This window comes from Bombus affinis, chromosome 16 (genome assembly GCF_024516045.1).
Source record: "Bombus affinis isolate iyBomAffi1 chromosome 16, iyBomAffi1.2, whole genome shotgun sequence".
Lineage (NCBI taxonomy): Eukaryota > Metazoa > Arthropoda > Insecta > Hymenoptera > Apidae > Bombus > Bombus affinis.
In genome coordinates, this window is record NC_066359.1 from 6,275,570 (window position 1) to 6,295,940 (window position 20,371).

Genomic DNA, 20,371 nt, shown 5'->3' on the forward strand with positions numbered 1-20,371 from the left:
CATCGACCGATGGACAAAGGTTAATCAGATCGTACGGCCTGTGAGCGTAGTTTTCGAGGCTGGAGCGCGATAAAATCGCGCGTGACAAAGACCGATGACAGGAGGACTTCCTAATAGAAGCGACAACCCCTGGCTTTGGCTCGATATAATTAATCTTCGCCTCGTACCGGCGTGATTGGCCCCAAAAGTAACAGGCTAACCGTGAAAAAATGCACCACCAACGAATCGGGTAAAATTCGCACCCTCTAATGCTATCCACGAGCCAAGAGGACAAAAAATCTGGTTTTGTTGCATTTTTGTTGAAGGCCAGTTCGATGGCCGTCCACTTGGAATTGCTTGCTTGACCTACCTCCATGAATAATGAATTCTTCGCTTCCTCGTTCGACGCGCGCGCTTCCACTCTTGGGAACTTGGCTTTTTATTATCTCACGACAGTGTAAACGTTTCTCACGCTGTCGTTGGATCTGATATTTGTGAAATGCATAGTATAATTTATTTTGCAGGCGAGTTATGTATTCGTAGGCGAGGTTAAGTTAGGTTCATTTTTAATTTAATTGAATTCCGCAGGTTAGAATCGATTTCTTGGCTTGCAATTGATTCTGCTTGCTTTTAAAGATTGTTATTAACGTAGTTAAGTTTTGTAGCGTTCAGACGATCAAGGTTAGGTTAATTGCCACTGACAATTGGTTCTTTTTTTTTATTGATATTCCACCGAATTAGGTTAGGTTCGCTTTCAATAGAATCAAATAATTTTAAATTAATTGACTTCGTAGAAAGGCTGATACAATTGACTTAGCAATTAGACACGGTTGGTTTTCAATATCGTTACACGTATACTTAATTCTTATGTTAATTTTAGACCATCTAGGTTATCTTGAGTTACATTCTCTTTCCATTTAATTTAATTCACTAAATTAAAATCAATATTTTCTCTCCGTTCAATTTGCTTCAATTTCAATTTAAAAAAAAACATCTCTTTTTCTGACTTTCTATGTATTTTCATTTTCTTGACTAATCCCAGTACTGCATTTTCATTTTATCTACTCTTATTTTCTTTTTAATCACCTTAACCTTTTCCCAAGGCTTTTTATCCGTTTAATTCTTCTTTCATTTTATCAAAGTGCTTTTGACACAGTTACTTAACCTAACATTTGCGAAGAGAACGGCAGATTGTCACTTTTTGTAATATGGTTGAGCAGTAACTTGATGGCGCGTGTTCACAAATTTCATTAATAAGCTTCACAGGCTGGACCAGACGGAGATCAGACGATCCTGATTGCTTGTATCCATCACGTGCCACCCACACGTTAGAAAAAGACGTGAAAGAGAGACGAAGAACAGCACCGTTTGCCGTAACAGTGACAGGTCAATTATAAATGGGGGGACTCACCAACCCATTCAGCGCGTCGTTTTACGAAGCACGTGTACGTCGTTTTATGGTAGCAATAACTTACAATTATGTCATCGTGTCGAGTTATTTTTATGCGGCACACGCCTCCTCAGTTCGACCCTGTACGCCTCCGAAATTCTTTTTTTTTTTTCTTTTTTTGGCTCTCTCCATCTCGCTCTCTGCTCACTCCACAGCAGTTCCATTTGTACTTTTTCTCTCGGCGGGAACCGAGGAACCGAGCTGGAGCAAAGGGAAACCCTTCTCTGTCGAAATTTCGTGATTTTTCCTTTGTGAAGCGTGCTCCGTGTCTGGGTCTGGTGAAAAATTGAGGGAAAAAGCCGAACATCCCCGGAAAACATTGTCAGAGCAGAGGAAATTATTCCAGTTTTTGAATTATGGATGATGGATAGAATCTGCTTTTTCTACGTAAAATAGGTTCTGTGCTTTAATATGATTATAGTTTGATCTAATATAATTGTTATTTTAGTATAATTATGAAAATTTGATAAACCCAGACCTTTGTGGTAATTCCACATTTATAGATTGTAATCTAACCTCCAAAATTTGGAACTCCTTTCATTCCATTATCTTTTTCCATCATTTTTTTTTTTTTTTGCTATCCTATACAATAGAATCCATGTTTTACATAGAATACTTCCTTTTATTGTAATTGTAGATGTAGAAGAAATAATTCTATAATTTGTTATTTATACAAAATAATTACAAACACGAAACCTTTCTTTTATTGTAATTGTAGATGTAGAAGAAATAATTCTATAATTTGTTATTTATACAAAATAATTACAAACACGAAACCTTTCTTATATGTCTAATTATTTCTCTATATACTTGTAATTACATTAAAATATAACAAAATAATTTATGTAAAATCATATTATATGTAACTTATAGTTATATTAGTAGAGAGAATTGTACACTGTATAAGTTAGGTTATAACCTATTACTATGAAACTAGGGAGTTGGATTTATGAAATATTCAATTTTTGTTGGGTTCAGAATATGTTGCGCGTGTTCCATATTTCAAGTCTGCTTTATCCAGCTTTGCTGGAAAGACACCAATTCAACGAACTCTGAACTCGGAGACGCCACGATCACGACAGTTTCCATGCCAACGAATTTTCCATGAAATTCCTTTGCTTCATTCTAGCGCTCGTTTTCCCGTGTATATATCGTTTACAGCGTCGCCATAAGTTACAGGCGACAAGACCAATGGAAAAAGTTGGATATCGCTATATAGGGATGGTCTGGATAAACAAGGAGAATAGTTCAGGGGAATCTGTGCCAAAATGTCTGCCTTTCCGGTTAAGATTTCCGTCTATCTGGTTGATATCGCAGAATCTTTTATTTCTAGCGGTAGTTAAAATGGCTGTCATCCATCATGCCACAATTTTGGCAACACTGAACGCACAAAACATACTCTGCGTATAATGCTTGAAAGCATCCCGGCGATGAAATAACGATCAAGCAAATTATCGATTGTAAATTAATCATATTTAATTTATTGCGAAAAGTAATACCGAAGAAATTGAAAAATCGGAAAAAGATTTGGTAGGTCATGAATCAAGACTTGATAGGGAATTAGTCAAGCTTATTTTTGCCTCGAGTCTAGGGAAAGGGAAGAATGCTGGAAAGAAATTACGAAAGCACGAAAAGATTTGGTAAATTGGTCATAAATCTAGGAAGTTAGCTAAAATTATATGTTTATGCTTGGAGATTAGCCCTCCCTCATTTTGTACAGGCAATCCACCTCCGAAAAGACCTGTTTAGGACAACTCTAAGATGACTTACGATCCCTAAGCATGAAATCTAGATACGTATCATAGGGTCTATGGTGCATTACTCCCTAGCACGACTACGAACAATGTCAAGTCCTAAACGTACAACTCTGTTATACTACTAAATACGAAGGAAAATAGCTTCGAACACGGAAAGCTGTGTACATGAGTATATGGGGGACCTTTGATCGTGGCACGTGTAATCATGTTACTCACGTTTGAATAACAAGATAATGGAATGCTTATATGACAGTTTTATAACACAAGGAGAGGGTTAAGTTTGTTACTTAGTAGAGACAATTTGCTAAACGTAGTTATTTTGTTTTAGTAATATGTTTACTAATTGAGTTTGATTAAAGTAACTAGGGTGGTTGGATTTGTGCCCTGGAGAATTCTATGAAAGAATTCTATTTATAAGCTTGACTAAAGCAACTAGGACTAATTGAAATTTTATCCAGGGAAACTTTAGGAGAATTCTGCCTAGAATAAATTATCAAACGTAAATAAAAATTACTATTATTATCTTTTTATACAACTTTAGCTTACAATAATGGTGCTACCTGTAGCATAAATAATTACGGACATATACTATGTTAAAATCTGAATCAATATTTTCAAATTTATAAAGCAGCTACTTCCCAACCTTAAAATGAAAAAGACTTTGGTATTTCCCTTTGAGGTTAAGTACCGTGTAGCAAAATTATGCATACATGTTCAAGTAAGGAAACATTGCGGTACAGGTAAATTACTTCTGTGAATATCGCTGAGAAGTATTTCGTATCACGAGATCGACTACGGAACCTAATATTCTAAATTACGAAACAACAGAATAGTTCAGGAAGAAAGCGCATTCTTGCACAGTGCGCGTCTGCAGTGGCTGAATACATAATCCATCGTTTCCATTTGTAATCCATTGTAAACATATTAGATATAATTTCATTAGGTTTAATCAACTTCCGAAACTTTAATTAACCTCTCTACATTTACTTTGTTACAATAAAATCGTACGAAGGATCAAAAGTAATAATTCCAAATTTGGCGTCAGAACGAATTGAGGTTAGGAAGAAATTAAGATCAGGATCGTAAGTGTTATTATTCATTATTGACTATTATACTTATACAATATACTAATATACTAATGTAGTAATGCTGGCCTTGAAGCAAGTTCGGATTCATATATATACGGGCGAATACATTTCTCCCGGCGAATACATTTTCCACGATATTAATAATTCACGATACGCAATCTACCTCTTTTGTATTCTTATCACGTAGCGATCAGAGAAAATAACCAAGTTCCACATGAGAATTGCGGAAAATGATTATGGTTAACCAGTAAAAATTTGAGCTTATGTTATATTGGAACTGAATAGAATTATATTAGAGTTATGGTAGAAACGTCTTTAATTTTAAACAGAATTATTTTTAATATAAATGTAATTTATCCAATGCTAGACGATCCTAAGTATATATTCTAACTATATAATTCGCAACTATAATGTTAGACTTCAAAAATTTTTTACTACCTTTCTAATACTTCGTCCTACTAATGGAAATCCTAGGCTGAGCTATTGACCAGGCTGAATAAAATTTTTATACTGCTTTCATAGAGAAAGGCGTAATAAAATTATTTGATAAATGCTACAGATGAACAATGTTCTTCAAGGGAAATTCTTTATAAATATACGCGAATCCTGCCTTCAAATTGTTTTAAATTTCCTAACCTATAAAGTATCGCGTAAACCACTGTAGGCTTTATAGGTAATATAACGTAACCCATAAAATTACATAATTGAGCGTATAAATTCACAGTCAATCTACCCCAACTCTCCAGTATTCGCGTCTTCAAATAGCCACGAGCCATAATTCCGTAAGATCCCATTAAAACCCTATAAAAGAAGAAAAACGCGAAGAAACTGGCGATAGAACTAAAGCACTCACCGGTTTGCACGAGCTTGAGCGCGGCGGCATTGTGCTGCTTGAGCGGCTCGCTGAGCCCCGGTTGTGTGAGATCCTTGAAAGGATTGGCGGCATCCTCGCCGGCGCCAACGCGACTGTTTTGCATAGTCCTGGCGTGTTGTTCGCGACGAGTACCCTTCGCGACCTCGTGGCTACGCGGAGCCTCGTTACGGCTCGCTTTTTTTCTACGTGTCTGTCCTCGTTCCTTTCTCCTTTCTTTCCACTTCTTCGAGCTATCCAGCCAACTTGGTGCTAGTGGGCGGTCGTTTCTCTCGTTAACAGCGATCACGGTCACCTGACAACTCGGCCGACGATCTCCGGTCAACACTGGACTAGGATCACGGTCTGGGTTCTCATAGATACGCAACAGCTCGTCTGCTGGGTAGATGACGTACATGCCCAGCCGATGGTGTGCCGTTCGCCCGATCGCGCGTCCAATCTGCCGGTTCGCTGGCTGCCGTGGCTGCTGCCTCCTCCGCTGCTGCTCCTGCTGCTGCCGCGTTTCTCGGCTGAGCCAACATCGCTGCCCGCCAATTCATCGTTTATGAGTCCGCCGCGAGTCACGCTGCCAGGCCACGCGAACAGTCGCATCTTCTTGGCACGCGAGCCACCCTCGATGCCTCTACGGCCGTTACGTTTCTTTGCAGCTTCGTGACGACGTGGCAGCAGCTTCCCTCCAACCTGGTGAATCGGTGCTTCAACGCGTATTTATGAGAGTCTGGTGTACTGGAGATTCGGCTACTAGATGGCCATCGGTGGACCTTGGTTGTTGGTCTGTAACAAAGAAGACGGTTCGTTAATGGGTTTCAAGAGCAGTGACCATACTGAGGATGGGAGGTGATTCTTTGCTTGAAGTGGTTGGTTGGAAACTCAGAAAATATTTTGGCCTCCTATTTGAAGATATACTTGGTGTTTATGCTGGTAATATTAAAAGTGGAAAGTGATTCCTGACTTGGAATGGGAAGGATTGGAAGCTTTGCGAATACCTTGAAATCTAACTTGAAGTTACACCTAATGTGTGCACCAATCATATTGCAGATATGACGTAGACTAGGCTGTCTATGAGATGGAAAGTAATACCAGCCCTGGAACAGGGAAGATATACAGGGAACATTGGAATCTTTGGAAATCTGGATTCTAATAGAATTGGTGGTACTTTTCTTCTACCGTGTATTACTGTGATAATTTGTGTGTTGACTGTACGGGAGATCTGAATGTGAATAATCTTATATTGCAGTAGTTGGTATATTGTATATATAAGAGACTGGGTATGGGGCCAGTTTTACTTATATCATAAAGAATGTGGTCAACTGAATATTTAGACTTTTATGATGACAGTGAACATTTTCAGAGTTGGGTATTTGCTGTGACAAAGTATTAAAGATTCATAAAAGAGACCCTGTAAATGGATGATCATTTCTGGTCTAGAGTACAAAAGAGTGGTTTGTTACCAACATGACTGGCTTCATAATTAATACTGTAATACCAATGAATGTTAATAGAATTGGTCAATTAATTTGGCGGGGTCATAACAGTAATCTACTTATGGAACGTTATAGTTCATCACCAGTAAATTTGGATTAACAATCATTACTAGGTCAGAATCCTTCCCTTCCAACTCAAACAATGTCAACTATTTGGAGTCGCCTATTACTGGCTCGACTACCTCATTCCTTAGTCATACCGTGTCCCTATATAACATTCTAAATCCTGGTACAGCTAATGGCTGCACTGTACTTTGCTTTAATGTTGCTTATTCCAATCTCCCATCTAGGTGTCTCTGTTCTTAAAAGAGCATAGATAGGATTTTAGAGAAATTAGCATTTAGTGGATTTTATAGCATTATTTGCATAATTCTCAATGCAAGTTCTATGTTGTTTCTATGTTCTATTGTTTCATAGTTTACCGTGATTCCTCAGATTAAAAGTCTGTTTTCGATCGTAAAATATGTAAAACCTCTTTAAACATTCGACGATATTTTCATTGACGTTTTCCAGGCTGCGATCTAATTCAGTATTTATTTAAGTAATCGCTGCGCCACGGTAACGGTTCATGAATTATTAACGAACACCCGTTTTAACTTTGTTAAGGCTCAGCCGTTTGTTCCACGGAACGAGGAGCGCTCTGTTTACAAGGTAAACGACTTATTCAGTGTGTCTGAATAAAGACGGGACACATCTTCTTATTTCAACTCGAGGGGACACGGACGTCGTGATGTAAATGGTCCCTGGTGATTTAAATCTAATTTCAATGTGTCTTTTCCTGGAGGATGGAATACGTTGAATTCATTCAGATTGCAGTCTCGTTTAATCGCATACTGGACTTCGTTCGAAGACTACCGTCACCCATTTACAGTTGGAAAATTTCATTTTTATATCACGACCACGTATTTCCATCTTCCGTCCATATTTCATTTTTCCACGTTGTAAACGTTGACCATAGTTTCGTGATATAAAAATACAATATATTTTTTGTGGATGATAGATGAAACTTTCTTCTTATCTTTCGAAAATATATTTCTATCTCCATGTGCATCCACCTAATCTAAACGTAAGGACGTTTCCCTGTGATTAAATATGGGTGCAGCTCACGTCGATTAATATTAAATTTCCCATTAAAGCATTCGCGCACAGTCGCTAGGGAAACTTGTGCATCTGTCTGTATAAAAAATTCGTAGCACTACAGAAAAATTTGAATCTATCGATCAATCTAACGTTCTGATATTCCTTCTTTATTTTGATGGATTATGTACCTAACCTAATCTGTCCTATGACTGCGCAGTCACAGAAACGCCATAAATCGCGCTGAATTTCGAACTTTCTTATATATTCGTCTCCAGGGCTAAATAAATAAGTTTACGAGATATTATGTCAGTTTTCCTTACTTGTTTCCTTACTTTTCTATGCTATCAGAATATGGTCAATTCACAATTTTTCGCAGAACCTTTATAGATTTACAATGTTACATTTTTGAAGATTTGAATAATTTTTTTGTAAAATACGTGGATAAAGTTATGTTTGCGTACTTTCCATTCTTGTTTCTAGCCGTCTGTAATTTTTCCTTGAAACCTAACCTAACTCAAGGAAAGAGATTCAGATCTAACATAACCGACTACTTTGATTATTTACAGAAATAATATAAATCACGTTTAACTTTGAATGTTTCTCATAGACTGAACAGTACAGTGCACTTAGATCACATTCACCGTATCTGGCTTTCCTCAATTCCGTATAGTACACTGAGATACTTGTTGCTGAGGTCTAACCTAACCTAACCTAATTGAGTGATTTCGACATTCCATTTTCAGATGAAAAGTTTTTATCGGTCGTCCTACGGATGTTCTTCGAACCTCAGAGGATTAATAACACTGTCGTTGGATTAAGATGGTCGAGCTAATTCCCCTTAAAAGATTATTTTCCACGGCGGTGAAAAAGCTGCACGTATTAAATTCCAGCAGATAAGCTCGACTCCTTTTAAGTAATTGAACCCAATCCTGGAGTAAGTGTGAACGCTGATTATTCCTTTTTCCACGACATTCTTCGCCGAGAGCTATGCAAATTGCGATAAGCCATTTTGTGCAATTAACACGTCCCATCTCGAACACGCTTTTCAGTCGGAACAAATTATGGACTTCGATGAGGGAACTTCTAAGAGAGTTTCCGACAGCTAGGCTCTCTTTGTTCCTGGTTTTCAATGGTTTCAGGCCTGTTTGGAACTCTGAGTGTGAGAGAATCTACATGAATCCGATTCGTGTAATTATAAGTTCTGCCGGATATGGAGATTGTTTTTAAAATATTCATATTTCTTCTCAATTTGCACGGAGAATAAACCAAAGTTATGTTATGTGATATTATTAGTACATTCACATTAGAGTTTATACTTGTATTTACATTAAAATTGATATTCGCTTCGAATCATTATTGTAGGTTAAAATCACGTTATTAAGAATTATTTTATAAGTATACTCTGTGTGCATAACAGGTGTGCAAACAATAGAATGATACTGATTCTTATGATCTCATAAAAAATTACTATTTTTCCTACTAAATTAAGATACTAATTAAAATATTTATTCGAGTCTAATTACTTTAACAGGCCAATATTGAAAGACAAATAGGTTAGGAAATACTTGCTAGATCCTAACCTAAATTAACCAAATTAAGTTAGGTTAGATTAGATTAAAATACCTTTCCTCTTATCTAGAAACGAAGTATAAAATCGCTTTAATTATATTAAGACATAAAATTGTTCTTATTTGTTGATGGAATCCATCCAGTTTAATAAGGTTTGCTAAGGTTATTAACCCTTGATCTCTTGAGAAAGGATCCATCTTCTTAGAAATCTCGTTGCTCGAGGATGATAAATTCTTTCGCGACGAGTATTACGATTTTGCGTCTTCGTCTTTGATACCAATAGATACAGCCAGGTCAGGCTCTCAGAGTCTCGTGATTTTTCTATACCGCCTTTATAAAGAAACGCTCTCAGACTCGATAAACCAGCGATACCTTCATCCTGCCTCTCCTTTGTAGTCGCTTTTCTTCCTAGAATTGTTCTTGCTACGATGATAGAGCCAAAGGATTCATCTTGTTTCCTGTTAATTGCTGACTTTACCGTCTCACGATGGCTTCCTTCCACTATTTCCCCCCATTTCCTAAGATTTTAAAAGGTTTATTCAAATACAACTTCTGGTGTGTACGTTTCCACTGTAATCCCACTCTTATATCCGGTACAATTTTAATAAAAATTTATTTTCTCATAATGCTTCTCCTTTGAAGGCTGTGTGAAAAACGATTCTTTTTAAAGAGTCATAAGAGGTCCATAGAATAATAACTGGAGACCCTTTCTTGATAGACAACTTGATTCAACCCAGAGTTTCCATTTGCATCTAGTTAAATTTCAAAGATTGCTTGAGAATTCACTTTCTCGCAATGACCCGTGGATGCTACGATAATGTTAATTTTCTCATTAAAATTTTGAGCAATTTACAGAATTATACTCGGAGGTCATTTATTGATATTTTACCTGGTTCAGTTCTCAGGTTTTTTTACATAGATGGTTAAACATCAAAGACCGTTCGAAAAAATATAATATAATTCACTAGCCAGTAATGCAACACGCTGCTGAAATCAGACAGGACTTTAACGCGCCTCGAGACTTCATGAATCGCGTTACTATATCGAATTAAAAAGCAGCCAGCCGACGTTTTATTCGATGACCGAATAATTGAAGCACTCGCTCTCAATTATCCCGCGCTTTTATCCTGCCCCCTCCCTTCTTCCTCATTCTCAGCTTTAGCGTCCAGAAATCCCCGATTGCTTTTTCCGATAAGCGTTACCAACTATTGTTCGTCGACTGTCACCAATTTAAGGCGGAAGTGATAAGTAGTCTAGAGATATTAAATAAAATCCCTAAATAAAGTTCTACCTCTTAAATGTTTTCTAAAAAAAATTCCGTATATGAAAATAAATTCCTAGAACTTCCCTAGGATTTCAAAAATGTCATTTCTAGAATGTCAAGAATTTAAAACACTGATAAATTCAGGAATCTGTAAATTTTATATATTCGAGAAGCAATGGTTCCAGAAATTCCCCTAGAATTTCATTTGCATATGAAAATTCTGTTATTAGTAGATGCTTAATTGCAATGACTTTCATTCAAAAAATGACAAATCACTTTCAGTAGACGTAAAATAACTTTCATAGAGAAGCGAAAAGATTTTTCGTCCAAGAAAATAATTCTATAAAATCGAAGATCGAAAAGTATCTTTTCGATCAATTAATTAATTACAATTAATTTTTAATCAACTTTAACAACACTCTACTACAATTTTAATATTATGACAACAGTCGCAAAAGGGTAGAAACGTAATAATATAGAAAACTAGAAAATTCTTACGAACCTTTTGATCATAACCTCTGTTTCATTCAACGTAAAATAATATCGTGCCGCGCAGTGAATAAAAATCCTGTTGCACAATAGAAATCCAAAACACAATACACTCGGAATTTAATTTCGCGAACCAGATTGTAGAAATCACGAAACACTCTTTTTTTTAAACGTGTTCTCGTTTATTTAACGCGACGATCCGAACCGAGCGGAGAGAGCAAAAGAACTAATAAAAGAGTCTTAATTGGACCGTGCGAATTATAAACTTGGCGGGAAGAGGTCGAAAATATAAGATCAAATTTTTCCCTCATCGGAATTTGTCGACCTAGACAAAGAGAATCTTCCCACGATTGACATAATTCTAATTTCAATCATCGACAACTGGAATAATGTAGAACAGGAAACGGAAACGATAACCGGAGACAGTAAATATCGATGAATATCGATCGAATTTCCATTATGCGAGCTATGGCGGGATTCTCTTACAAATTACATCAGTGGAAAAAAGGATGATCTGGAAGTATTCCGTGAAATGAAGAGGATTTGAATATCATATCAATCTTTTATTCATTTTTAATAATGGATCATTTATTTATGTTTAAATGTAGTTTCGAAATGACATAAATAATATGTAGATAATAGAATTGAATAAATTATTTGCAAAGAATTTTTTCATGTAGAACATAATTAGAAATTATATACTATCTATTAGCTATATTATCTATATCATCATATTGTCTCTACAAATTATATTATTTTATTATCTTGATAATTTATATAACGTAATACAGTTTGTCGAATTATATTCTATATAAGAAAAGAGATCTACAAAAATTTATTTACAATTCAAAACAACATCGTTAATATGAAAAAGGTTTCCGTTCTAATCTTTTGTTGCAATAATAAAATGAAAATTTATTATTCTTATAAAATATTCGGATAAAAATATTCCACTGAAATCCTCCAAAGCAATTACCATTGCTAATAAAACTCCACAGAACATAATTAATTATACGGAGAAGTTGGAAATGCAAATAATCTAGTTTTATACTTTTATACATTATAAAACTATTTATCAACCGTTGCAATTAATTTCGGCTAAATGGTAATCTAGATCTATTTATTATTCGGAATATTATTAAACTCCGCCTCAGGAAGTTGTTGGCACAAAACAGGGAACAAATTGAGCAACAGCTCGACAGTATGCTATTAAAAAGCCGATACCGGTCCCACTTCCGATACAAACCGACACGTGTAATGGTTTTAGACTTCCCTCAACTAATTAAACTTCCCGCCCAGTACCCGAATTATCCTTTGTTCGTGTCACGTGACAAAAACTTGCCATCACAAAGGCTACGAGCTTTCGATCCGTTTAACAACTCTGTTTAACGTACATCGATATACCGATATAGGATCGTGGTTACTTGAAATTTGCTTGTTCATCAGCTAAAGGTGTTTCTATAGTGATTTTGCATGGTGGTTCGAATAGAGGATTGAAGGCTGCGGTGAGTCTAAAATACTTTTTCTAGAAATGATAATTTTCGTGCGTTCTTGACACGTTTGCGTGATCTATGCAAACTTTTATTCATTGAATTTGTTATTTTCTTTGGTTTTTTAAAGCAGATGTAAATGTGAAATGTCTTTATATTTTAGTCATTCATATTAGTCCGTTGCTTTTTTGGCTAATTAATTAGAGTAATTATTCATGCTAATGATATGGTGTGGCAGGTTTAACCTATATACATACATAATTTCATGTCATCTTCCCTCTACAAGGTCTTTTTTAAAATAGACAGATATAAAATTCTTTGGGATCTCTTAACTGTCAGTATTGATGTTATTATATATGTGAATGTTTAAATATTGATAATATAATTGAACAGATATAAGAAAAATCTCATTTGACTTGAAAATTTAAAGATTAATAATCTTATTCTTTTAATTTAAATGTAAAGATTCTTAAAGTATATTTAAATGTCTTCATTGTTTAAAAGTGTAGAACTTGTTAATATAAAATTTAATATGAAGTTCTTAGGGAATAAAATTCTTTGAAAGTATTATATGGAGTTTTCTAGAATATTTCAATATCAAAGAAAGATTAATTCTTTGGGAATAAGAAAGAAATATTCTTTGGGATAGATTGGCATGGTTTTAAATTAAAATTTACATTTAAATTTTCAAGTTCAACTATTATAAATCCTTACTTTAATGAGATCTTTTTATATCATCTCTTATAAAACCAAGAGTGAAGAACCCATCCACAATAGTGGCTATATATTTTTTTCACATGTCTTATAGGCTAAGAAAGGTTAATGAGCAGGAATAAGAATAGAAATATAGTACAATGAGATTAAAATATCATTTTATAAAAGAACACAATTTACTGATGATTCAGATGATTTAAGTGAAAATAAGGAATATCTCTCTGGTCAGTTATTAAAAGTAAATCAATAGAACACAATCTAAGACTGGTTTTGGAATTGAAACTCTATTATAACTGCATGAGTAAAAGCAAACTTATAGAACATGATTAATAGAACCAGACCAACAGAAACTGACAAGTTGAAATGTACAAGTATAATTTGATTAACAGAATTTCATTAGAAATTTTGATCAGAAAATTATATTCAGCTAGAGTAGATTAATAAAATATGGGGTTTGATGTGCACCGCTGTCTATTTACATAATGGAAATTAATGATTGTAATTTAATCAATAACAATTAATCAACTACCACTTGAGTTAGATTAACAAAACATATGAAATTGAATTATCATCAATCCCCACAGTGGCATTTGTTTACTAAGCATATGTACGTGGTTACAATATTTGCAAGAATTTATTTAGTAAATTTTTAACTATATTATGTAAAATTTTCAATAAAAGCTATTTCGATAAAAATGGATGTCAGATAAAGATAAAATGATATAAAAATAGATTGAGTGATATAAAAATAGATTAAATGAAATGATATAAAGCTAATATTCTAACGTTCCAAGCGTTTATCGTTTCGTGTATCGATAAGAATTGCCAGATAACAAGGGTGACGGTCTTTGAGGTGGAAAGTTGGACGGCCTGTATCGATTCGAAATTTGAAATGCTAATTTTCTCGTGCGAACGCCGATAATTTTATCGAAGTACGAAATAAACGGTAGTAAACAGAACACTGAAAATTACATTGTACGAAATATCGTGATATTTTATGCGAACTTGGGCATACTTTTAAAATAACATTATCGATCGTCTTTTTACTAAAAACAAATATTAAGCCACAATAAATCATGTTATAAGTAATATTTGAAATATTTCTCCCTTATGCTTTCTTATCCCTTCTCAAAAAATATGGTAAGATACGCAGGTTTTAACGTTATTAAAAATATGATAAGTTAGGAGAAGACAGAAGGGTAAAACGAGGCTATTGGGGATCAAAGTTAATTTTACACATGCAGTCGGCCCTGTAATGGCGACCTTCGTCGCCTCGTTGCCGCGTGTAATGCCAACCTTTCTGTGCCAAAAGCGACACATAGGATAAGATTCTTTTGCCTTCGTCGGCCACGTGAACTCATCGTTCAAGATTTTATGCCTGCTTGATGAAAACCTGTCCTTTGCAACAAATTATATCCTATCAAACATTCTTGAAATTATGTAGAACCTTTTGGTGTGCTACGTTCTATGTTGGCAGCAATTCAACTACGTTTTCGGCCATCTTTGTTTCGACAGAAAGAATTATCGTTACACCTGAAATTAAACAGAAATTTTCCACGTTCGATGTATATTTTTATCAACAATTTTTTTAATCGGGGAGAACCAAATTTTAGTTTTAAAAAGTCACTCTTATTTTTAGATTTTTTTTGAGTTGATACAGAGACAAGGTGATATTACTATAGTGTTAGTGAAGCATCAAAATGTTTCCTGCAGCACGTACATTATATTCATAAAAGGTTTCTAAAAATGTTCCACTACTTGCACGAGCTATCCAAGTTCGGCTGTATTTTTATTTGCTATTTTTATGCCATTGTTGGAGATCGGTATCATCGCGTAAAGGGGGTACGGTTCGACATTATAAATAATGACCGTCGAAATCGATAAACACAGGGATCGACTGGAAGGTTCATGGTAGTAGACTCTTCGGGAACAATTGAGAAACAATTGTTTGTCTTAAAAGAAGAGGGAAAAAAGTAGGATCAATATTTCGTTTGAAAGAAAATAGGTTTACTGCCATCATAAATTTCGATGGCGCCCTCGAGATACACCCTCGATCCCATCTCCGATTCTAAGTTGAAATTGTTCCCAGAAAATAGTCGGGAAACCACCGACTATTAGTTCTTCCAAGCAATTGTTAGCTAAGAAAAGCTTCAGCCCTTCAGTTTGGTCCCTACAGGATGTTTCAAAATTTCGTTGAACTTATTTATATGAATTTCAGAGAATAGTTGTAAAGAAATATAGAAATATAGAAAATTGTTAAGTGAGTCTAAAGAAGTAACTAATTATTCATTGTACCAACATTTTATTATTATGAGAATCTTAAAGGTACAGCCATTTCGCGAGAAACAATTTTTCAGGTTTGAAAAGAAAATTAAAAAGGCAGCAAGTTATTTAATAGATAACTGTCAGGGTCCTACTAACATCTGGCTATACTAATTAAATATAATATAAGGTCTTCCTATAAGAAGAATTTTTATTTAACTTAATTACTTAATTAACTTGAAACTTAACTACTTGACAAGAAACAATTTATCAGATGTGAAAAGAAGTCACTAAGACACAGGAAAGTTTTTAGTAGAAAACTGGTTACCTCTCTCTAACATCCACTTACTTATTTTGATTAATTATTCATCCTACGGCTATAATATATTTATTACTAGGGCAATCTTGAAAATGCTGAAATTTGGGACGACAAAGTTTGTCAGGTTTGAGAAAAACGAAGGTCCATCAATAAACGATCACCTAACGTACCAACATTTGCCTATTTATACGAACAAAATGGATCTGATCTAACGAAACTCTACAAATTTGCATGGGAGAAGAATATTTTTTAGGAGGAAAAGAATATTCCGTTAACGTCAGGTGCACTGCTCTATACGTGTGCATTAACCAAGTGAAACTTTCTAAAACTCAGCGTGAAAGGAATGTCCTTGAAAAAGAGGACCGTAACAAAAATGCAAGGAAGAAAAGCCATAAATGACAAAAACTTGAGATTAAAAAGGCCTGTAGAGGAAATACAGGTCCGATGTTTGCCATTCGTCAATGAATTTCATGCTTTATTAAGTTCGTCAAGCATCGCATCAAAGCGTAGTCCAGCCACTGACGCAAGCAGATCTCAAGCCGAGAAGTTTTCCGGTTGGCAGAACTGGAAGGCCTAGCATTAACTCGCATTCGTTCCTTTACAATGCTAATCCTAATTTGCAAGTGAAACGGTCGCAAATCGTCTATTTCTGTGGTTTTACCCTCATCTCATACCCTCGTTCCAAGAAATTTCGTTAATTCTTCATAGGAAAAATCCCCCCTCCCCCCTCCCCATCAGAGAGATGCTTTAGTATCCTTTTCAAGGATTCTATCCGAGAAAAGTGGGACAGGGATTGAAACTTCGTAAAGAAACCCCTTTTCAGCCTTTTCTAAGACGTGCCAAGGAATTTCAACTATAGTTGTCGGTCGATTATTTGTTTCTCACCGCGAAAAATGCCGTGTCTTCCGTTACTTCTTATTTTATATGTATTCTTAGAAAATGTTTAGTCGAATTGATTAGCAAGTCTCTGGTAAAATTCGCGGTTTACACGTGTCTCAATGGAAACTTAAAATTTATCGATTAATTGTACCGAACTGCGTAGAAAATATCAATCCTAACCTCAAAATGATCATCTTTGATCTAGCAACAAGAGAAAGGGGCGTTCCTTTCCCGAAATTCTAAAATCCCTTATGATTCACATTCTAAATTCTACAATCTGCGATTTAAAAATAAATAGCTGGGAAAGTGAGTACGTTGGCAGCTAACCTGCCTCTGTTAATCGAATGACGCGTCAGTGTCCTAACCTCCAAATCTCCAATAACCTCCAATTTAGAAATAAACAGTTCAAACGATAAAAACGCTGCCAATTGCTTCGTATCTTTTAATCGCGCGTCATCCTAACCTCAAAATAGAATTCCAGAGGGCGGCTGTTTACGTCAATTGGGATCGAACGTTTTTTATTTTATTATGGACTCGCGAGTGATTTGCACGGTTCCATTCGATCGATTTTACGAGGGAATCCGAGAAACGGTGAGCATCGAATGCCAAAATGGCTGAAATTTGGAACAGATTCAGGGTGAACGATGAAAAGGTCAGTACGACCTCCTCCGTCCGTCCGTCTAGTAATACCGTTCCGGCTTATTCGCTTGGTTTTAATTTATCGGTATATTTACAGGAGTTACTTTTGCACGCGTCGTTCCATGCCTGCCATTGTTTGCGCACGTTCCCAGATTTATTAATACTATACATCTCGTCGAATGATCCGGCTTGGAAAGTTAAATAAAAATTGGTTCCTCTGGTCGAAAACTGGAAATTGAGCCGGATATCTACACCATTTCTGTATCCTTTATTGGCTGAAATATTTTTTTGCCGTCTCGTAAACACAATCAAATCGCGAATTACTGCTTGTACAGTTTCAAACTTCATCGATATCGGCCAATTTTACATATCCATGTTCCAACTTCAATCTTCGAATTTAATGACGAATTAAACGGAATCTAAATGGACAGGCTGAATGTTCGAGCATTTATGGAAAATTTAAACGTACAAAATGTATAGGACACGCAAAGACGTACGAAATATGCGTAAACAGATACAGTCAGTTGCAGAAGTTTACGCGTGTCCGTTAAATTTGAAATATCGTTGCGAACAGTTTATTTCTGGTTATATTTTTGGTGTGGAATTTTATATTGGTTGGTCTTAGACGCGTGTTTTACAACGCAACGCGATTTGTTCTATTAAATATAAAGATAAATATATTAAAGAGAAGTGCAAAATACAATTTCATAGAAGCGTTCACGCTCTTGTCGTATTTCCATGAAATCGTAAAAAGTTAGATCCAACGTCATATTAATTATTTTATGGACGTAAAATGTTTGTCTGGTATCGACGAAATTAAAAGTTTCGTAATTTCGTGCTAAGACTCTCGCGAGTTAGATCTTTTATATTTCAAAAAATGTTTAAGCGTTTAACGCTTAATATGTAGGCGATAATTCTGAGACAAAGTGGATTTTTAGTTTCTCCAGATAAGAAGAGCTAACTTTCGCAACGAACTGTACTTCGTACGATGAAATAAATATCCACTTAGCTTCTATTTATTTAATTACATTCATAAAGCTACCAATCTGCCTGAGCACAATGCCGTTTCAAAAGAATAAATATTCATCGAATACAGTAGATTTCTGTTTTTATTAATCACAGCCGACAAGTGTGGAAATTTATTACGTTATCGAAAAATCGAGAATATAGGTTACGGCAAGAACCTACGTTCGACGTACTCTCACCTAATTCCAAGCGGGAATAATAAAAAGCCTTTTAATTAGAAACATGTTGCTTTCAAAGTTTATTGCTTTCCTTTTTCCTGTTCCCTGTCGAACCATTTTGTGACTTAATTAAAAGCGTTTCCAAGCTCGTAACTCCAACGTAACGTTGCAACACTGTACAGTATATAAAATTGGCCAAATGTGTCTAGTGATTTTCCTAGGGACTTTTTGTTCGACCAACAAACCAGTTGAAAAAGGAATGCTCCTACGCAAGGAACGAGTTCAGCGTTGAAAGATCAGAGATCAGAGACGAGAATTGAAAAGCTTTTTCGCGGATTAGAATGGTAATTTCGAAGCCATAAATCATGACACACGCGAAACACTGCGAGGATCAAACGAAACCTTTTCGATGTTGCGTGCTCGGTCGCGATTAACCAGATAATCCTATCAAATTTCATCTGGATATTAATCTCAGAAACAGGATTCGTTCTTAATTACGTAACCGACCAGGCGCTGTGATTTATCTGGCCAACGAAATTAATGGAATCACGTGTTTACCGATGGGATTGTAGCGAGATGTGGTGGTTGAAATACGGCCGTATTATCTCGAGGAAAAAGTATATATATTCATTGATGGCGAGATATCGTGAAATCATAAAAATTAATCAGACGCTAGGATTTACGTATTTCGAGAACCTGAAGCGCTAATTTGCAAGATACACAGAGAGATAAGAGAGTCGAGGTCATGTTCAGCACAGTATGCTATTGATTGCCAATTGTTTCTTCCTTTACAGTATAACAGTAATAGTCTAAACAAATATAGTATAGCACTTTTTCTATACTGTTGCTATCTTTCATATATATATCTTCGTCTATTTCTTCTTCGTCCAATTATCTGCTAAATGAATTGCAATAATTTCTACACTTTCTGAACAGACATCTCTGGATAGATGACGGACCTGGGATGAGAAAGAGCGAATATCTAGCAAGTCACCAAGGTACTCTGACAAACGAGGGTTAATTTCATTTCTTTCTTCAGCAAATTCTCATGAGCTTGTAAGTCGAAAAAATAAGTATACCTCGACTACGTAAATTACACCACAACTTGGAATGACTGTACGTATAAGAAAAGATCTCGGGTCATCAACGTACCGCTGAGAATCGGTTGAGATCGCCGGCAAAAATTTCCATTTACACGAAACTGTCGCCAAACTTAGGATTATCCTCGACCAATAAATTCCAGAGTACAAACGCGATAGTCTCAAGCATCCTGCGAATCCCTACACATGTCCACAATCGTTTCTCGCTACAATGAAGCTTCACGGACCTTCGCTATCTGCCTGTGGCAACGAAAAGCCTGGAAATTTCGACGAGAACCAAGGGGAACGAGGCCGAGACCCATTGTAGATGGAGAAAGCCGATGCTGCGGGCAAAAAACTGGGTAAAGAAAGGGAAAGCGAAACACAGAAAGACCATTCGACAGGATGTATCGTTGGTAAGATCCGACTGAAGATGGAAATGGGGTCTGACGATTCGATAACCGCTTTTCCTCTCAGCGAAATGCTGTTTATTACGCAACTAACTGGCTGCCAGGACTGTAGCTTTCTTCTGCCCATTCCTGTTCCCATAAATGTAGAGCAAAATGCTCACTGTGGATGCTACTCCTGCTTCAGAAGGGCTCGATGATTGCCTCTTACGGGCTGCTGAAGCCAGGCAATGAGAATTTTCGAGATATCCGTCGCTTATCCTCCAGCTTTTCCAGAAACAAATTGAAGACGATAAGCCTAATTTTTGTATGACTGGATCATACAGGACCTAACATTTCAGGATTATGATGATTGGAACATGTATTA

General features: G+C 35.9%; 1 protein-coding gene and 3 long non-coding RNA genes across 11 annotated transcripts in view; 2 read left to right on the plus strand and 2 right to left on the minus strand.

Moving 5' to 3' along the window:
* LOC126925500 (uncharacterized) overlaps nt 1-20,371 on the minus strand; it is a 77,038-nt gene that overhangs the window by 49,432 nt on the left and 7,235 nt on the right. For all 5 annotated transcript variants that reach the window (XM_050741094.1, XM_050741096.1, XM_050741095.1 and 2 more), the window contains exon 2: nt 5,128-5,919. In XM_050741094.1, the coding sequence (XP_050597051.1) occupies nt 5,128-5,542 (415 nt within the window). In that variant the 5' untranslated portion in view covers nt 5,543-5,919. The remainder of the gene's footprint in view (nt 1-5,127; nt 5,920-20,371) is intronic.
* Nucleotides 688-5,121, minus strand: LOC126925531 (uncharacterized). The gene is made up of 2 exons (XR_007713974.1): nt 2,207-5,121; nt 688-2,125 (listed from the first exon to the last, which is right to left on the minus strand). It is a non-coding gene; the product is annotated as an uncharacterized LOC126925531 (long non-coding RNA).
* Nucleotides 5,917-6,735, plus strand: LOC126925539 (uncharacterized). Its single transcript, XR_007713985.1, has 2 exons — nt 5,917-6,066; nt 6,184-6,735. It is a non-coding gene; the product is annotated as an uncharacterized LOC126925539 (long non-coding RNA).
* The window catches only part of LOC126925524 (uncharacterized), a 63,189-nt gene continuing 55,151 nt past the window's right edge, over nt 12,334-20,371 (plus strand). Inside the window, exon 1 of one of the 4 annotated variants that reach the window (XR_007713960.1) lies at nt 12,334-12,536. This is a non-coding gene — a long non-coding RNA (uncharacterized LOC126925524). The remainder of the gene's footprint in view (nt 12,537-20,371) is intronic. The other 3 variants (XR_007713962.1, XR_007713963.1, XR_007713964.1) reach the window with 3 other exon arrangements.